Genomic DNA, 15,807 nt, shown 5'->3' with positions numbered 1-15,807 from the left:
CTTCCTGAAATCCAGCTGAACAGGAGTTCTGTAACTAAGGATAAAAAGCAGCAGCCACAGAGAGACTGATAGGAGGGGCATATACTCAATGCAGGCTTGTCTCACAGTCACATGTAGTGATTAAAAATCAGGAGAGATATCTTAGCTGTGCATGTCCCTCCTAAGGAACAAGGAATCCCAGCTCCACACCAGGACCCCAGTCTAAGGTTCCAGTGCCAAAAAGAGCAGTCCCCATAACTTTCTGGCTGTAAAAACCAGCAGGTATTATGGCTGAGTTAGACAAAAGGCTCCCGGGGTCCTAGGTGTTCCTTAGAGGGTTCACGCACAGACTTCCTCAGACTCACCAGCACTGAGCTCCAGTGCTGGGGCAGCAACTGGTGCAAAGGCACCAGGAACATACAAGAAGAAACTGAATTTCCTAGCTTCAAGGGGCCAGCTTTCTTCTAGACAGAAGTGTTGGCAGAGGCCACTTCCTTTGCTGAGCTCTCCCCCAATACAGCCAGCAGAAGGCACCATAACTGAGTCTCCATCAATCTAGCTAACTTCACCCTGCCCTGGTGATTCCCAGAGACAACAACTCACCCAACTTTCAGACCCACCCGCTGTTTCCAGTGACTTTTCCATACAAACACCTATGTTGTCTCATGCTACAGCCTTTCCTAAAATCTGTCAAAGATTCACAAACCTCCAACAAGTAGCATCTGGCTTTGGTGTGCCCCATACCTCTTGTTAATTGGCCCCAAACCCAACACTAGTGATAACTGTTCTAGTTCACAGCTTGGCCTAACCTGGGCATCTCTAAGCCCAGTACAAGTAGTAGTCACCTGCAAAACACTTCAGAGCTCTTATAAGGTAGCCACAGGAAGGTCACAGCTGATTTTGGCCTTTACCTCCCAGGTGCTCTCTAAGTGGCCAGTTTCAGATCACCCTAGAGCACCACACAACCACATACTAGCAGCAGCACATCTAAGTAAGGAGTGGACTCCTCAGGCACCAGAGCTCTGCTGAAGTGCTCCAAGTGGTAGGCCTATGCACAGCAGCTCCTCCACTGTGGTCACAACCAGTCCTCTAAGCCAATCAATCTGGGGGTAAATCCCTTCCACTGACATGTCAACAGTAACCAAGTTTGAACTACAACAAGAGGGAGAACACAGTCCACACTGGGTAGTACCTGAGTGCCCAGATCAGGTGACTGGAAAGGCTATGCTACTATGCCCTACAGGGAACCTACTATATAAGGCCATTCTACCAAGACTGACAGACACACCAGCTCTACCTTACTCACAGAAACAAACAGTGGGGGCAGCCAAAATAAGGAAACAAATGGAGGCAAGCAATCTACCAGATGCATAGTTCAAAACACTGCTTATTAAAGATGCTCAATGATCTCGGCGAGAACTTTAACAAAGACAACAAAAATGTAAACAGAAACATAAAAAAAAAAAAAGAGTCAAAAATGAAGGAGAAGAAAAATAGAGCATGAAACCAAAAACCTATTTTAAAAAATAATGACAAAAAAACTTCACTAACCTGGTGAAGGAAAGAGTCATAAAAGTCCAAGAAGTGCCGAGTCCCAAACAAGATGAACCCCAAGTGGTCTATACCAAGATACATCATAATTAAAATGCCAAAGGTGAAAAACAAAGAGAGAATCTTAACAGCAGCAAGAAAAAAGCAGTTAAGTTACCTACAAAGGAGCCCCCATAAGACTGTCACCAGATTCTCAAAAGAAATTTTGCAGGCCAGAAGGGATTGTCACAAAAGATTCAAAGTGATGAAAAGTAAGGACCTAAAGAAAGATTACTCTACCCAGCAAAGCTATCATTTAGAATTGAAGCTCAGAAAAGAGCTCCCCAGATAAGAAAGAGCTAAAAAGAGTTCATCATCACAAAACCAGTATTACAAAGGTAAGTGTTAAAAGATCTTCTTTAAGAAGAAAAAAAGACCAAATAATTGAATAATAAAACTGCAATAAATACATATCTATCAACAATTACTTTTATTGCAAATGAATTAAATGCTCTAATGCAAAGACACAAGGGAGCTGAATGGATAACAAAACAAAACCCTTACACATACTGTCTACAAAAGACTCAATTCAGATCAGAAGACATACATGGATTGAAAGTAAAGGAATGGAAAAAGATTATTTCATAAAAATGAAAACAAACAAACAAAATAAAAACTATGGTAGCAATACTTATACCAGGCAAAATAGACTCTAAAACAAGTGCTATAATCAGAGATGAAAGAGAACCCAACAATTCTACTTCTGGGTATCTATCTGAAGAAACCCAAAACACTTAATTGAAAAGACACATGCCCCATATATTCCCTGTATCATTATTTACAATAGCCATTATAAAGAAGTGGTGCATATACACAACAAAATATGACTCAGCCATAAAAAACTGAAATCTTGCTCTGTTTAATAACATGAAATAAGTCAGACAGAGGAAGACAAATATCAGATGATTTCATTTATATGTGGGATCTATAAAACAAAATAAATGAATAAGCAGAACAGAAACAGACTCACAGGTACAGAGAACATTCTGACAGTTACCAGATAAGAGGGGGTTTGGGGATTAGGTGAAAAAGGTGAAGAGATTAAGTAGTACAAATTGGTTGTTACAGAATAGTCATGGAGATGTAAAGTATAGCACACGGAATACAGTCAATAATATTCTAATAATTGTGTTTGTATGGTGTCAATAACATTGTAATAACTATGTCTGTATGGTGGCTGATGGGTATGAGATTTAACAGGGTAAACGTCATAAATTATACAAATGTCTAATCACTGTTATACACTATAAAAAATTTAATTATTAAAAATAAAATGACTGAACTATTATTAAGATGATATAGATGTTCTCTTTTTAAAAAGTTACCTTAAATAAGTGTACACATATACTAGATATATAGATCTAATATGTAACAGTCACAGCAATCATCCAGGTGAGTGAAGTCTATGTGGACAGCTAGTACAAAACACAAAGAAGTAATACCCACCTCCTGTTTGATCCCAGGGGAGTTTTGCAACAAATAACTTGTTCTGACACCACAGGACTGAGATGCATTCACCATATTCATAAATGCTATTCCTACTCTTTTCTTACATACACAGGTCTAAAACTCTGTGCCAGAGCCACTGAGGCCAGATACAGAATTCCCAACTTTTTTTTTTTTTTTTTGCAGAGGAAACACAAGGCATGTACAAAATTACATAATATTCCTAGAGTGGTCTAGAGAAGCACCCTATACTTATTTAGAAACATTAAGAATTCTACAATGAATTCTACTGTTAAAAATTCTAAGAAATAAAAAATTTTTTAAGTATAATAAAGACAACTTCATCACAACTCTTTGAGTTGTATTTTATAGTCAAAAAAGTTTCCATGGAAATCTTGGTTCTCAGGTTTTGGGATTTTGGAATAGTGAACCTAGTATTGCAATATAAGCATAAGGCTCAAAATACGTAAATATATCAGAGAATAAGAAGAAACAAGACATACTCTATTTCTTTTAGGTTGCTACTGAAAAATATGTTGTGGCCTTTGAACACAGTAATGTACAGCTATGTGCTACTTCCCCACACTGCTTACTTAACTTGAGCAAATTTCTATTCTGAAGAGAATGAAAGTAAAATACAAATCAGGACAATTCTAGTTTTCTTTAGAAACTTATTTCAGTATACTGTTAGCAGCATAACATTAAATTTTAGGCCTACACACAAAACCCTGCATAAGAAGATCACCTTCTGTTATTCACCACATTTAAAAACACTGGATGTGAAGCAAGGATCCTTTCTTGACCTCTGGTCTCAAAACTGTGCAATTTATTTAGAACCAGAAGTTACTGACTATATCTGATATTCACACTTACTATGGAAAACAGGCTCACTCCAGATTCAGACATGCAGTTATAGTTTACCTAAAACCCCTAGAGAATTATCTGCTGTTCTAAGATAATTCCAAACAACTGATGAGTAGTTACAGTATTTAACACTTTAAAAACACATGAGAAGTATGTACTGAAACAGGCCAACAATGCATGGAAGACATTTTCTGTTCACCTGCATATCAGCATGGTCTATGCATATATGCATCATGTCTGAGTGTTAATTCACTTACTCGAGACTGTAAGAAAAGAACGATGTCATCCTAATTATCAAACATAAAACTTTGTTAGGTGTATTACAAAAGATACCCAAGTTTCAAGTGGCCTGTTCTTTTTGGTTCGGGTACATAGTTTTAGAGAACTCGATAATTTTTAGGAACATATTCCATTATAGCAGAAGCACCCCTACACAAAGAAACTCAGAAAATCCTTTTAAAATATTCTAGTATTTTTTAACAAATTAAGTTCTTTTTTTGTCTTTCTTAGTAAAGAAATAATTCATTATGTTCCATAAAGCTATCTTTAATATTCTTAAAGCATAACATTTTTCTATCAAAGAATTCCCACAACAATCTCTCTCATTAACATTATATTCCAAAGTAGCCAACAAATTACTAACCTCCTGTATCCCAAGGCAAAGATAATAGATGCTGTCGGGTGCATAACTCTCTCCATTCGGCCGGCGGATCTCATTGACAAAATGAGCTAGTCCATAGTTAAGCTCAGCCGTGGTGTGAGACAGCAGATCTTCTTTTAACTTTACTGATTTAGCTAAAAAAATAAAATGAAATATTAGTAATTGCTATTATTTACTGTTTTAAGATCAAGAAACTCCCTGAAATTAATTTATTCTATGTTAACAACTTAAAAGTAATATAAAAGCTAAATTTAATTCTAGAAAATTAAAAGTAGTAACAAAACTTTTGCTTTTAAATAGGACATAGGTGAAACAAAATCAGAACACTTACGGGATTTTAGCTCATCTAATACCAGAAGATCTTCATCAAGTTGCCTAGTTTTGACCCAGTGTTTCCATGCGTTTACACCATACGTGTATTTGAAAGGAAAGCTGCATTCTGAATTATCAGAACTATCATCATGAGACTGGTATCCTGATACAGCTTTTCTCTTGGCTCCCTAGTAGTAAAACATCATTGTAAATTTCCTTTTGTTTAAAATCTATAGTATTTCATGACTTTATGTAAGTCATCAATCAAAAAATGCAAATAAAGAAGTATATCTATATGGTTAGAACTGACTGGTATTCCTGAATCTGAGAATAGTTACCTATAACATGCCTTGAAATGTATTTCCATTAATGCCTTATTTCTACATAAACCACTGTCTACAATAAAATTTTATTAACTCCTGCTGGGAGTTCCTGATGAGAAAATTAAATACGACACAATAAACTGATAATCTGAAATAAAAGGATTGTGAACATTAATGTAAGAGAAATTGAAGAAACTTTCAATAATCTACCATATAGGGAATGACCCCTCAACTCCTTTTCACTTTCTTCATGGCACTGTTTGCTGTACAAAAGTTTTAAATTTTGATGTAATCCAATTCATGTTCTTGCATTTTCTTCCTTGTGCTTTTGGTGTGATATCCAAGGAACCAGGCCTAACTAAAGACAATCAAAGACTGAGGCCTACGTTTTCTTCTAAGAGTTTTATAATTTAGTTCTTACATTTAGATCTATCACACATTTTGAGTTTACTCTTTTGTGGTATCGGGTAGGAGTCCACTTCATTCTACTGCAGTGTACTCACTCCTTTTTCAGTTTCTTTCTTTTGGGGGAAATTTGTCTTTTTTTTTTTTTTTTACTTTTGACCATACTTTATGTTGGAAATCAGAAACAGGGAAAGTTGTTGATAAAATCTTTAAAACAACCACACATATTAATACAATTAGATTTGGTCTATCTGAATTAATATTAAAGACTCTGAGATGTCTATGTGTTGGCATACTTAAAAGAAACCAAATATAATCAACTGTGTATGTACTCCAACCTCACTGATTAGTCTCACCAGAAATAATGAAGGAAAAAACAGCTTCCTAGAAAAGTCTCAATTCTTGTGAAAGAACTGAATTTACCTGCAACTACATCAACTTTTCATGTAAACCTTTTATCAACAGAAAACTGAAAACAAAAACTAAGTGGCAATAATATTCACTCCTCTTCTTTGAAGTTGCAATTAAATCTGAGACATTTTTATTACCTAGAAATGAAGTAATAAAGAGTCTAGCTCTTCAAGTCCTTTTAAATCTAGAAAACAAAATATTTCCCCATAGTCACAAGCACAAATGAAAACCACTGTACCCTTACTCTATGGCTATATAGAGATATTACTATATAGAGATATTAACCAAATGTAAAAATACTATTAATTTTATACCTTTTTTTTAGACCGAGGTCTAGGCTGTTCCTCATATTCTTCTCCAAAAACAGGTGGTAATAAAAATTCATTTTCCATATCAAGCTCCTCAGCAGCTGACAATAAAATCAGAGTAACTTGTATTCCAAATGTCATAGCAGGGGCTTATGTTACATAAACACAGCCAACAAGGAAATAACCACAGAATGTAAATGGGCACCTGCATGTGGGGACAATCTGCACTGGGGTGAAGAGTTAGGATCTTCCTATTCCTAACATGGTCTGATGTTACGTATAGTTCCGATTTATCAGAACTCATGAGAATTTATGAGTTCTGATAAATCCTGTTCAAATTCTTTAAAAACATGTATAATGAAGATCAACAGAAAATTCTCGTGAAAATATATATCAGAAAAATTAATTACAACCTGAAATTCAATTTTAAGATCTAAATGGTCTCAGTACAAATCTGTTTCAATCTACTAAATCTTTCCTAAAATAAAATGCTTTATGTTCTATTCAGTGTGCTTATTTGCCATAAACAGATTAAGAAAAATAATGAAAACAGAACATACTACTTTTACAAGAGATCTGAAAATACTTTTTCCTTCTGAGAGTCAAATTAATTTTCAAAAAGGTCTTAAACATGTATTGATATTTTATTTATATTTTTTAAAAATACAGAAATACTTCTTTATCCTTTTCTCTATCTTTAAAATTTTCCATCATGAATAACTTTGAGAAAATTTCCTTGTAAGACTTTTAAAAATTCTTAAGCCCTTACAATTCAATCCTATGCCTCATTTCAGAAGTTAACTGTTGAGTTTTATTTGGGTAAAAAGAAAACACAAACATGAACAATAAAGGCAATTACATGAACACAAATTTAGTTATGACTCCGTAACTAAATTCCATAATCATAATTCACATTAAAAGAATAAAATAGCATTTTAGGTACCTCTGGGAAAATCTATTTCGATATCCAAGTCTGGTTTGTATGTTACATCAGGCAGGCTGGACTGTGTCTCTGGGCCGGAGTTCTTCAAAAGATCTGAACCAATTATGTCTGTCTCAGTAATTACACCTGTAATCAACCCACACTGTCATTTGAAACAAAACAAAAGACCAACGGTACCTATACCTGGCAAAATAAAGTCAGTTAATTATAAATGCAAAACAATACTTACATTAACTACTAATCATTAGATAATCATAAGTACACAAAGACTTTTAGTCCTGTAAGTTTTTTACCTCCCCTCTTCAAAAGTTAATAGGCATGCTTTGCTAGTAAAACAACTCTAACATCAGAGTTATTTCTAAAAGCAATCTCTTGTCAAAAGTAAACTAATGAGGGTGGATAACAGCAATGTTCAACTTTCTTCTTGAATTGTGACTTGGATGTTTCACATCATTCAACATATGCTTATACACAACTGTCTTCTAATGTTTTCATCAGTTGATTTCAAACATTTTTGTGTAGTAACCCATGGTAAGAAGTGTGTTCCACTTCATTTAGAATAAAAATAAAAAATAGTCTCAACCCACTGAATTAATTTTATAACTCCCTAACAAAATGCTTCAAAAATACTGTCACATCGTGAAATATACAGAACTTAATAATGTTTCCACTGAACTCTAAAGGGAATTAGCTCATGGATGAAATTTTTAGTCCATAAGAGGACTAAAATATTCTAAGGAGAGGAATAAACATTCTAAGAGACACAATGGTCCAAAACACACTCATCATGTTGTACCACTTGGCAAGCAGTGCGCTACAGGAAGTTACGATAAACCCTTGTTTAGAACATGCAAGTGACATAAGTATAATCGATGAAACAAACTGGGAATAACTATTACAAAATAAGAGTCTGGATTATTATTAAGCCTATTACATATTAGTTTTGTGACTGAGCTACTCCATTAAAATAAGAATAATTTTGAGTTAATCATACAAGTCAAATCATGTTATAATTTAAAAAGAGGCTGTACAAATCTCTTCTTGAAATTGAACTTCACAGAGAACACCTGAATAGATATAGCCTGACTCTCTTGCTATAACATACATTTTTGTTGCAATGCTTCCCCGACTCCTATATCAAGGATGAAAATGCCCTATAACAACTAACAGAACTTAGTAAAACCCAAGGACACACTCATCCACAAGGTGTAAACAGTGTTACTCACTGTTGATGTTAGCAGCATCTGTTTTCCCCACGTCTTCAGTCATCATGTCTGTCATTGTAAGAAACTCAGTATCAAGAGGGTCTGAAGAAACTTTGCTCTTTAGCTCCTCAGCTGCTGCAGGGTTCTTCTCACTGCTGTCCACCCGAGCCGGCAGAAAAACAGGGACTGGCACCTAATTCACCCAAGTTTGCTCAAAATTAAAAGGTATTTTTCTAAAGCAAAAATTATTCTGACACGTGGTCTACTTTATCATTCTATATTGGATAAAGCTTTGGAAAAAATATGTATCAAAACAAAGATGTCAACTGTGACCCCCCCCCAAAAAAGCCCAAATACCAGCAGCTTTTTGAAATAAAAAAAATTTTTAAATTATTTTCCAGTTATTATCAACACTCCATGAAAGGATCATCAGAGCTGGCAAGACAGATGAAATATATTTCCTTTTTGTGGTCTGCTTGTCTGCCAAGTTCCGTATTAAAATCTGAAGATATATATAGATGAGTAAGAAGCACCCTTTGCCCTAAAAGAATTTAGAACACAGTCGGGAAGGCAGATATAAACCAGCAACAGTGATACAATATGATTGATGTTATAATAGTAATATATATAAAGTACTATGAGGGTCTAGAAGCTAGAACCATATGCTACTCTGCTTGGGGAATAACAATGACTATAGGAAAAATATCTCAGTTCGATTCCCAGTCAGGGCACATGCCTGGGTTGCAGGCCAGTTCCCAGCAGGGGACACACGAGAGACAACCATACATTGATATTTCTCTCCCTATCTCCTTCCCTTCCCCTCTAAAGATAAATAAATAAAATCTTTAAAAAAAAAAGAAAAATATCTAAAATTTATTAAGCACCAGGTGTTGAGTAATGCAGAGATGGTGATGGGTAGGCAGAGGCAACCCTGCTCCTCCCACTGTGCATATGTATATAGGTACTATAATATGATATATAAAATACATGAAATATGATGTGATCATTAAGCACAGAGAAGCCACCTGGAATAAATCTCCATCAGTATTCATGTTTGGGGTACAGGTTAATAATCTGTTCTGGCAAACTGATATATAATCTTTAAAAACTACTAGCAATTTTAGAACTGGAATGATATTATAGATAATTTATTTCTACATCTTAATTTTAATGCTAAAGTAACCAATACCAATCCCCCAGGGGGCTAAAATAAGTAAGCCCTGACAGAGAGTCCTAAGTACTGCAAGGGCTTTAGATTAAAATAGAATAATACTTGATTCGAAGTTCTATCCAATGTTACAGTTCTAAACTTCAACAGCTTCACAAATATTTCTTTCTACAATGAACTCAAATGTATAATATAAAGTACATGTCCTGACTGGTGTGGCTCGGTTGGAGCATTATCCCATACACCAAAAGGCTGCAGGTTCAAATTCTAATCAGGGATCCTGTAAGAGGCAACCAATCGATATTTCTCTCTCACATTGATGTCTCTCCTCCCCACCCCTTCTTCCCTCCATCCCCCAATTCCCCCCTCTCTGAAAGCAATGAAAAAATTCCCTTAGGTGAGAAAAAAATTTTTTGTATTTAAATAAAATAAAAAAAATATGATGTGTGTAAAGCAGACAGACATCTGCTGTTATTCACTCTCAATCATGAATATACCCCCAGTTTAACACAAAGCCATCACCAACAGAGATTCAAGCACACCTAAGTTAACTGTTGAAGAAAGGCTGACTCAACCTGTTTGCTAGCTTCACTGAAGCATAAGTGCAACAACATTGCTCTCCCACCCATGCCTCATAAATCTCACAATGGAAAAGAGGCTGAGCCCTGGCTTGTGTGGCTCAGTGGACTGAGTGCCAGCCTGCAAATCCAAAGATCAGTGGTTTGATTCCCAGTCAGGGCACATGCCTGGGCTGCAGGCCAGGTCCCAGGTTGGGCATCTGAGAAGCAACCAATCTATTTATCTGTTACACATCAATGTTTTTCTCCCTCTCTTCCCCTCTCTAAAATAAATGAAATCTTTATTAAACAAATTTTTTAAAGAGGTTGAAATACAACTTACAGGAACAGGAACTGTGGTAGGAACAGGGATATTCTGGCTGTACATGTGCATGGGTACTGGGATATACACAGGCACAGGGATAGGCACTGGGACAAACTCCGTCTTCCAATTGTCATCTGCAAGTGCAACATGTAACGAGGAAGCTCGTTAACTAGCACTGATACAAAGTGTTCAATGTTAAAATGATGTGGTAATTGAGAAAAGCTTAAGCGCCTCCATACCCATTTAAAATAAATTCCCATTTTTTCACAAAATTAGGTAACTTAAAAACAACAAAATTGAATGAAGCTATTCTAGTCATAGACAGAATAGAATTTAAACACTTCAATAGAATGAAAAAGTCCTTTAAAAATATTACATAGTTCCTGACACCCTACAGATTCCCTCTTACCTCCCCACAAAAAGATTTATTTAATCTAGCAATTAGAATACAGCTAAAATTTACATTTGGTGAAAATGTATATTTGAGTTATTTCATCTCATTCTGAGAAGGAAACGGCATTGCTATTATTACAAACCAAACTCAAGAGATGCTATTCTGAGGGAGCACTGTAAGTCTAAGCCCCAATAAAACGTTTGCCACAGCATTATTTCACCAATGACATTGATTTGTATCCTAGACCTTTAGTAAGAAATTAATTTTCATCAATGATTTTAAATAATATGCCATATTCTCAAAGTAATGTCTAAACCTAAATAGGCAAAATCAACAGAAAATGACAAGGTGACTAACAAGCTGTAGACTATTATTAGAGAAAACCATGAATTTCATGAAGTGAGGTATAAATACAGGAAAGTATGTAAGTCAAATTCCCCAACCTTACCTGTCTGACAAGATTTGGTCTGCATGTGAGGTTTACAGTAAGTAGCTTTCGTCATTGTTAAAGGTTTGCAAAGAACTGCTTTGTTCTTCATCTCTTTGTTAGGTGTTGGAGAAGGGGGTGGTGCTGAACCCTAGAAAGAAGCAAAGAAACACTTTATTTTTACCTCTGGTTTTTTATTACCTCCTGGTGGGAATAATTATGTAGTTTCTAAAGCTGTGGAGGAAACACAGTATGAGTATAACCAAATTATACTATTAATATCATGTTTAGGACTTTTGGTCAGGATGGAAGCATTAGGTAAACAAACTTCACCTCTTCAACCCAACTACAGAAAAAATTACAAGTAGACACAAAACAAATATCACCCAGAACACTGTCGAAAATCAACCGGTATGGAAGTCTGACAAGCAAGGATTTAAAGAAGCCACATTCATCCAGATGGGTACACTCTTCTACAACAGGCCATGCTACTAAGACAGAGAGTCAAAGCAGTTCTACTTGATACATAGAAACAAACACAGGGAGGCTGCCAAATTGAGGAGACAAAGAAATATAACCCAAATGAAAGAACAGATCAAAACTCCCAAAAAAGAGTTAAACAAAATGGACTTCTGGCAAAGATGGAGGCGTAAGTAGACACACTGTGCCTCTTCGCACAACCAAAATAAGGATGACAACAATTTAGAAACAAAATAACAACCAGAACTGACAGAATATTGAACTGTATGGAAGTCCAACAACCAAAGAGTTAAAACAGACACATTCATCCAGACCAATAGGAAGGGCAGAGCCAGGCAGCAGAACAGAGAAGGGTCAAGGCCAAAAAAAAAGCAGTGATATCGGGCCCACAAGTCGGCAGTAGGCGGACCCTAGGTGCACAGGCGGCAGCTGGCCGACCCAGGGCTTGGGGTACAATGGGCAGAACCAGCAAGGCAGCGATTGTGAAGCCAGGCACGGTACACAAGGCAGATGGCTGACCAGGTGGTCCCATATTTACGTGCAGATAAACCAGGCAAAACTGGGGAACAAGACAGACTGTGCAACCCAGGGTCCCAACGCAGAGAAATAAAGCCTCAAAACACCGACTGAAAACACCTGTGGGGGTTGAGGTGCCAGAAGAAACTCCCAGCCTCACAGGAGAGTTCATTGGAGAGACCCACGGGGTCCTAGAATGTACACAAGCCCACCCACATGGGAATCAGCACCAGAAAGGCCCAGTTTGCCTGGAGAAAGAGCGGAAGGGACTGAAATCCAACAGAGAGCAGAGTAAGCGTCATTGTTCCCTCTCTGACCCTGTCCCCACATACAGCGTCACAACCCAGCGACTGGGTTGCCCCACCCTGGTGAACACCTAAGGCTCCACCCTTCATACGTAACAGGCATGACAAGACCAAAAAAATGGCCCAAACGGAAGAATAGATCAAAGCTTTAGAGCAAATACAACTAAGCGACTAAGAGCCACTTAAGTTGTGCATTACCCATGTCCCAGCAATTATAATTTTAGAAACTGAACAGTCTCTCAAATGTTTTCACTAAGTTCAGAGTAGCACTATTTGCAATTGGGAAAACATACACACACACACACACACACAAAATCTAATGAGCCGAAGCTCTGGGCCAAAGGGACTGAAGATAAGGTGCTCCCCATACCACCTACTGACACGGGAAAAACCGACAGAATACTAACACACTCAATCACCATTACTTGACTAGTTCTGTTCTGCATAGTTACTGTGAGCAATGAACAGTTGCTCTAAAAAGAAATAGAGCCCTAGACTGTGCGGCTGGCTCAGTTGGCTGGACTGTCACCTATTGTACCAAAATATCATAGGTTCAATTCCCGGTCAGGCTACATACCTAGGCTGCAGGTTCTATCCCCAGTTGGGGCATGTGTGGGAGGCAACCAATCAATGTTTCTCTCTCACATCAATCTCTCTCTTCCCTTACTATCTCCCTCCCTCTAAAGTCAATAAAAAATAAATAATAGGAAATCCAAGGATAGGTTCCTGCCCACCTCTGGTCACAACGTTTTCATTAATAAATCAATACATAACCTCATTTCTGTTGAAACATTTAATACATATTCCTTACAATAAAGATATGCAGCATTTCTTTATAATAGTATGATCACAGCACTGGTGTAGAATGTGCTCCACTCAGACATGTATGCATACAGTACACACATACTGCACAGTACTTGTACTCAGTACGGTGAACACATATGTCAGTGATGCAATTCAGGTCCTGAACAGACTTAGCACTTAAACTTTTGTAAGAACATTAGCGCCTCAACTGTTGGCAGAGCTGCAGGATGTATACAAGGCAAATACACTGTGGGGTGAGACTTCTTGACCCTGGCACACCCATGGACACCAAGGAAGATGTAATGGAGCTTATTCTGTAGACAAGAAAGACATCGATGAGGGTGTGTCATAGTGACATTTCGCAGTTCTACCTCAAAATTGGGCTCTCACAACTTGCTGAATATTAGCAATTTTCCCTCTCAAAATAAGTTCAAAAATTATGCAAGCTTTTCCTGCTGGGCTTTTCACCTCACATCTTTTGAGCATCTTGATCTAAGGAGCAAACACAGTGGTGCTCGAATTGAAGGCTCTGCTCAGGCATAGGGCCACACGCCTCCACGTCACTGACAACTTTCCCAAGGCAGAATTCCATTCCAGTATTTTGGCTGCTGTCAGAAAGACAATTCTTATGAGCCTTAAGCTGACTTTTATCACTGAGTCTGATGCCTTGTTTTCCTATCTTCTCCAGGTCCTCATTAGTGGGCTCTACTGCGTTCTCTGCAAAACATTCCATCACGTCATCTTCTTTCTTGTCCCCAAAGCTTTCTCCACTTATTCACTTATGATAGGCATTGTTTTTAACACTGTTCTTTTTATCTTTTGTAATACCTTCAAAGACTTTGAAATTTCTTACACAGAGTCTGGTCAAACATTTCCTAATGGTTATTCAAAAAGCCTGCTGATGCTGTCTCCTGGGCTGTGTCAACATAATGGATAATGTCACGTACTATGACTGAGTTCCAGAATACCATCGTGGTGTTTTCCATGGTGGTGTTGAGAGCCTTGTCAGCTCTCATGAGTGAGCCTTGAAGCCTTTCAACACGCCCTGATCAAGAGACTGGATAAGACACAGTGTTTGGGGGGCATAAAAACAACTACAGTGAGATGAACATTTTTGAGCTCTTCACAGCAATAAATAAATAATAAAATTTGAAAGCAAGGTTTTTATTTTGGGTATAGTGTTCACCTTCTGGGATAAAACAGTTGGTAGGATTAATCCCAGACACCCAGGCAATAAATACTGCATGCTTTTTTGTCCCACCTCCAGTGATCTGTAGACAATTCAGCTTTTCTTCTTTAAGTGCTCATGGACTGTGTATGGACTCTATACACCAAGAGGAAATTTATGCTTAAAATTACCCTTGGAATTGGCAAACAATAGCACAGTTGCGTAGTCTCAGAATGATTTAAAGTGAGGGACTTTGGAAACCAATTGTATTATATAGTTCATTTGCCAAAGACCTTGTAAAAAAACAACCAAGTCTTAGCAATGTTTAAATCCCCTTGGCCACATAACCCTTTTCCTGCATAAACAAGTAACAGGTCTTCTCCCACAGCACCCTGAACTGCAAAACCCACCTTATCAGCCAATTTAACAGTTTTCATACCACATTGCCTTAAAATGTGTAAGCCAGACAGCAGGAAGTTAACTTCTTCCTACCCTGGGTAACATGTGAGCCAAAGTCTCACAACAGTGCTGTTCACTATGCTTTTAAAATCAGGTGTAACCTCATGAATCCATAGGTCATCAATACTTCACCTCTTCCTCAGCTTCACCACACACTATAGACTTGACTTGAGCACTTGGAGATGCCATCCTATACAGACTGGTGAATGCTTTGCTGCTTTCTCCGATGTACTATATTGCTGATGCAGGACCACTGAACTACAGCCAACTGAATGGAGTTCAACCAACAACATATGTATCTCCTCCATAAGGCTCATAACAGACTTTGGGTACATGGGATCAATATACAACACTTCAGCACTAGGCTTAAAGGACCTTTTAAACAGCAAAATCACAAAAAAAGCGGACAAAAATATGAAAAACGTGCATTAATCACACTGCAAAAAGGACATCTGTATACTGTGGCATGAATGGTAAAGCCTCGCCTTGTACACCTGGAGGAGAACATGCCTGAAATGATTCACATTTTTCACTGCTCTTCACGTTTGCAAATCGACCTCAAAAGTGCCATGGGTACTGATGTAGGGTTACAAATAAATTTAGAGAGTAAACAAATTTGTAAATTTTGGAACAACGAGGAACTTATATTTGCAAATAGGAACAACAGAACTTAAAGCACTTAATGTTTAACATGTTTACTTGTGCATATTTAAAAGTCTAGAAGAGAGTTAAGTAAAAAACTGTTTATGATAGATAT

The 15,807-nt window shown here is 37.3% G+C and overlaps 1 protein-coding gene across 2 annotated transcripts in view; it reads right to left on the bottom strand.

The window, feature by feature from the left end:
• The window catches only part of ZMYM2 (zinc finger MYM-type containing 2), a 114,215-nt gene that overhangs the window by 14,001 nt on the left and 84,407 nt on the right, over window positions 1–15,807 (bottom strand). For both annotated transcript variants that reach the window (XM_053672834.1, XM_053672835.1), the window contains 7 exons: window positions 11,340–11,469; window positions 10,516–10,631; window positions 8,469–8,640; window positions 7,243–7,368; window positions 6,306–6,400; window positions 4,872–5,040; window positions 4,523–4,674 (listed from right to left, as the gene is read on the bottom strand). In XM_053672834.1, the coding sequence (XP_053528809.1) occupies window positions 4,523–4,674; window positions 4,872–5,040; window positions 6,306–6,400; window positions 7,243–7,368; window positions 8,469–8,640; window positions 10,516–10,631; window positions 11,340–11,469 (960 nt within the window). The remainder of the gene's footprint in view (window positions 1–4,522; window positions 4,675–4,871; window positions 5,041–6,305; window positions 6,401–7,242; window positions 7,369–8,468; window positions 8,641–10,515; window positions 10,632–11,339; window positions 11,470–15,807) is intronic.

The sequence above is a fragment of the Artibeus jamaicensis genome, unplaced genomic scaffold (genome assembly GCF_021234435.1).
Source record: "Artibeus jamaicensis isolate MK-2021 breed Jamaican fruit bat unplaced genomic scaffold, CSHL_Jam_final contig_793, whole genome shotgun sequence".
Lineage (NCBI taxonomy): Eukaryota > Metazoa > Chordata > Mammalia > Chiroptera > Phyllostomidae > Artibeus > Artibeus jamaicensis.
Note: the sequence above shows the minus strand (reverse complement) of the source record. Positions and strands in the feature narration are given on the sequence as shown.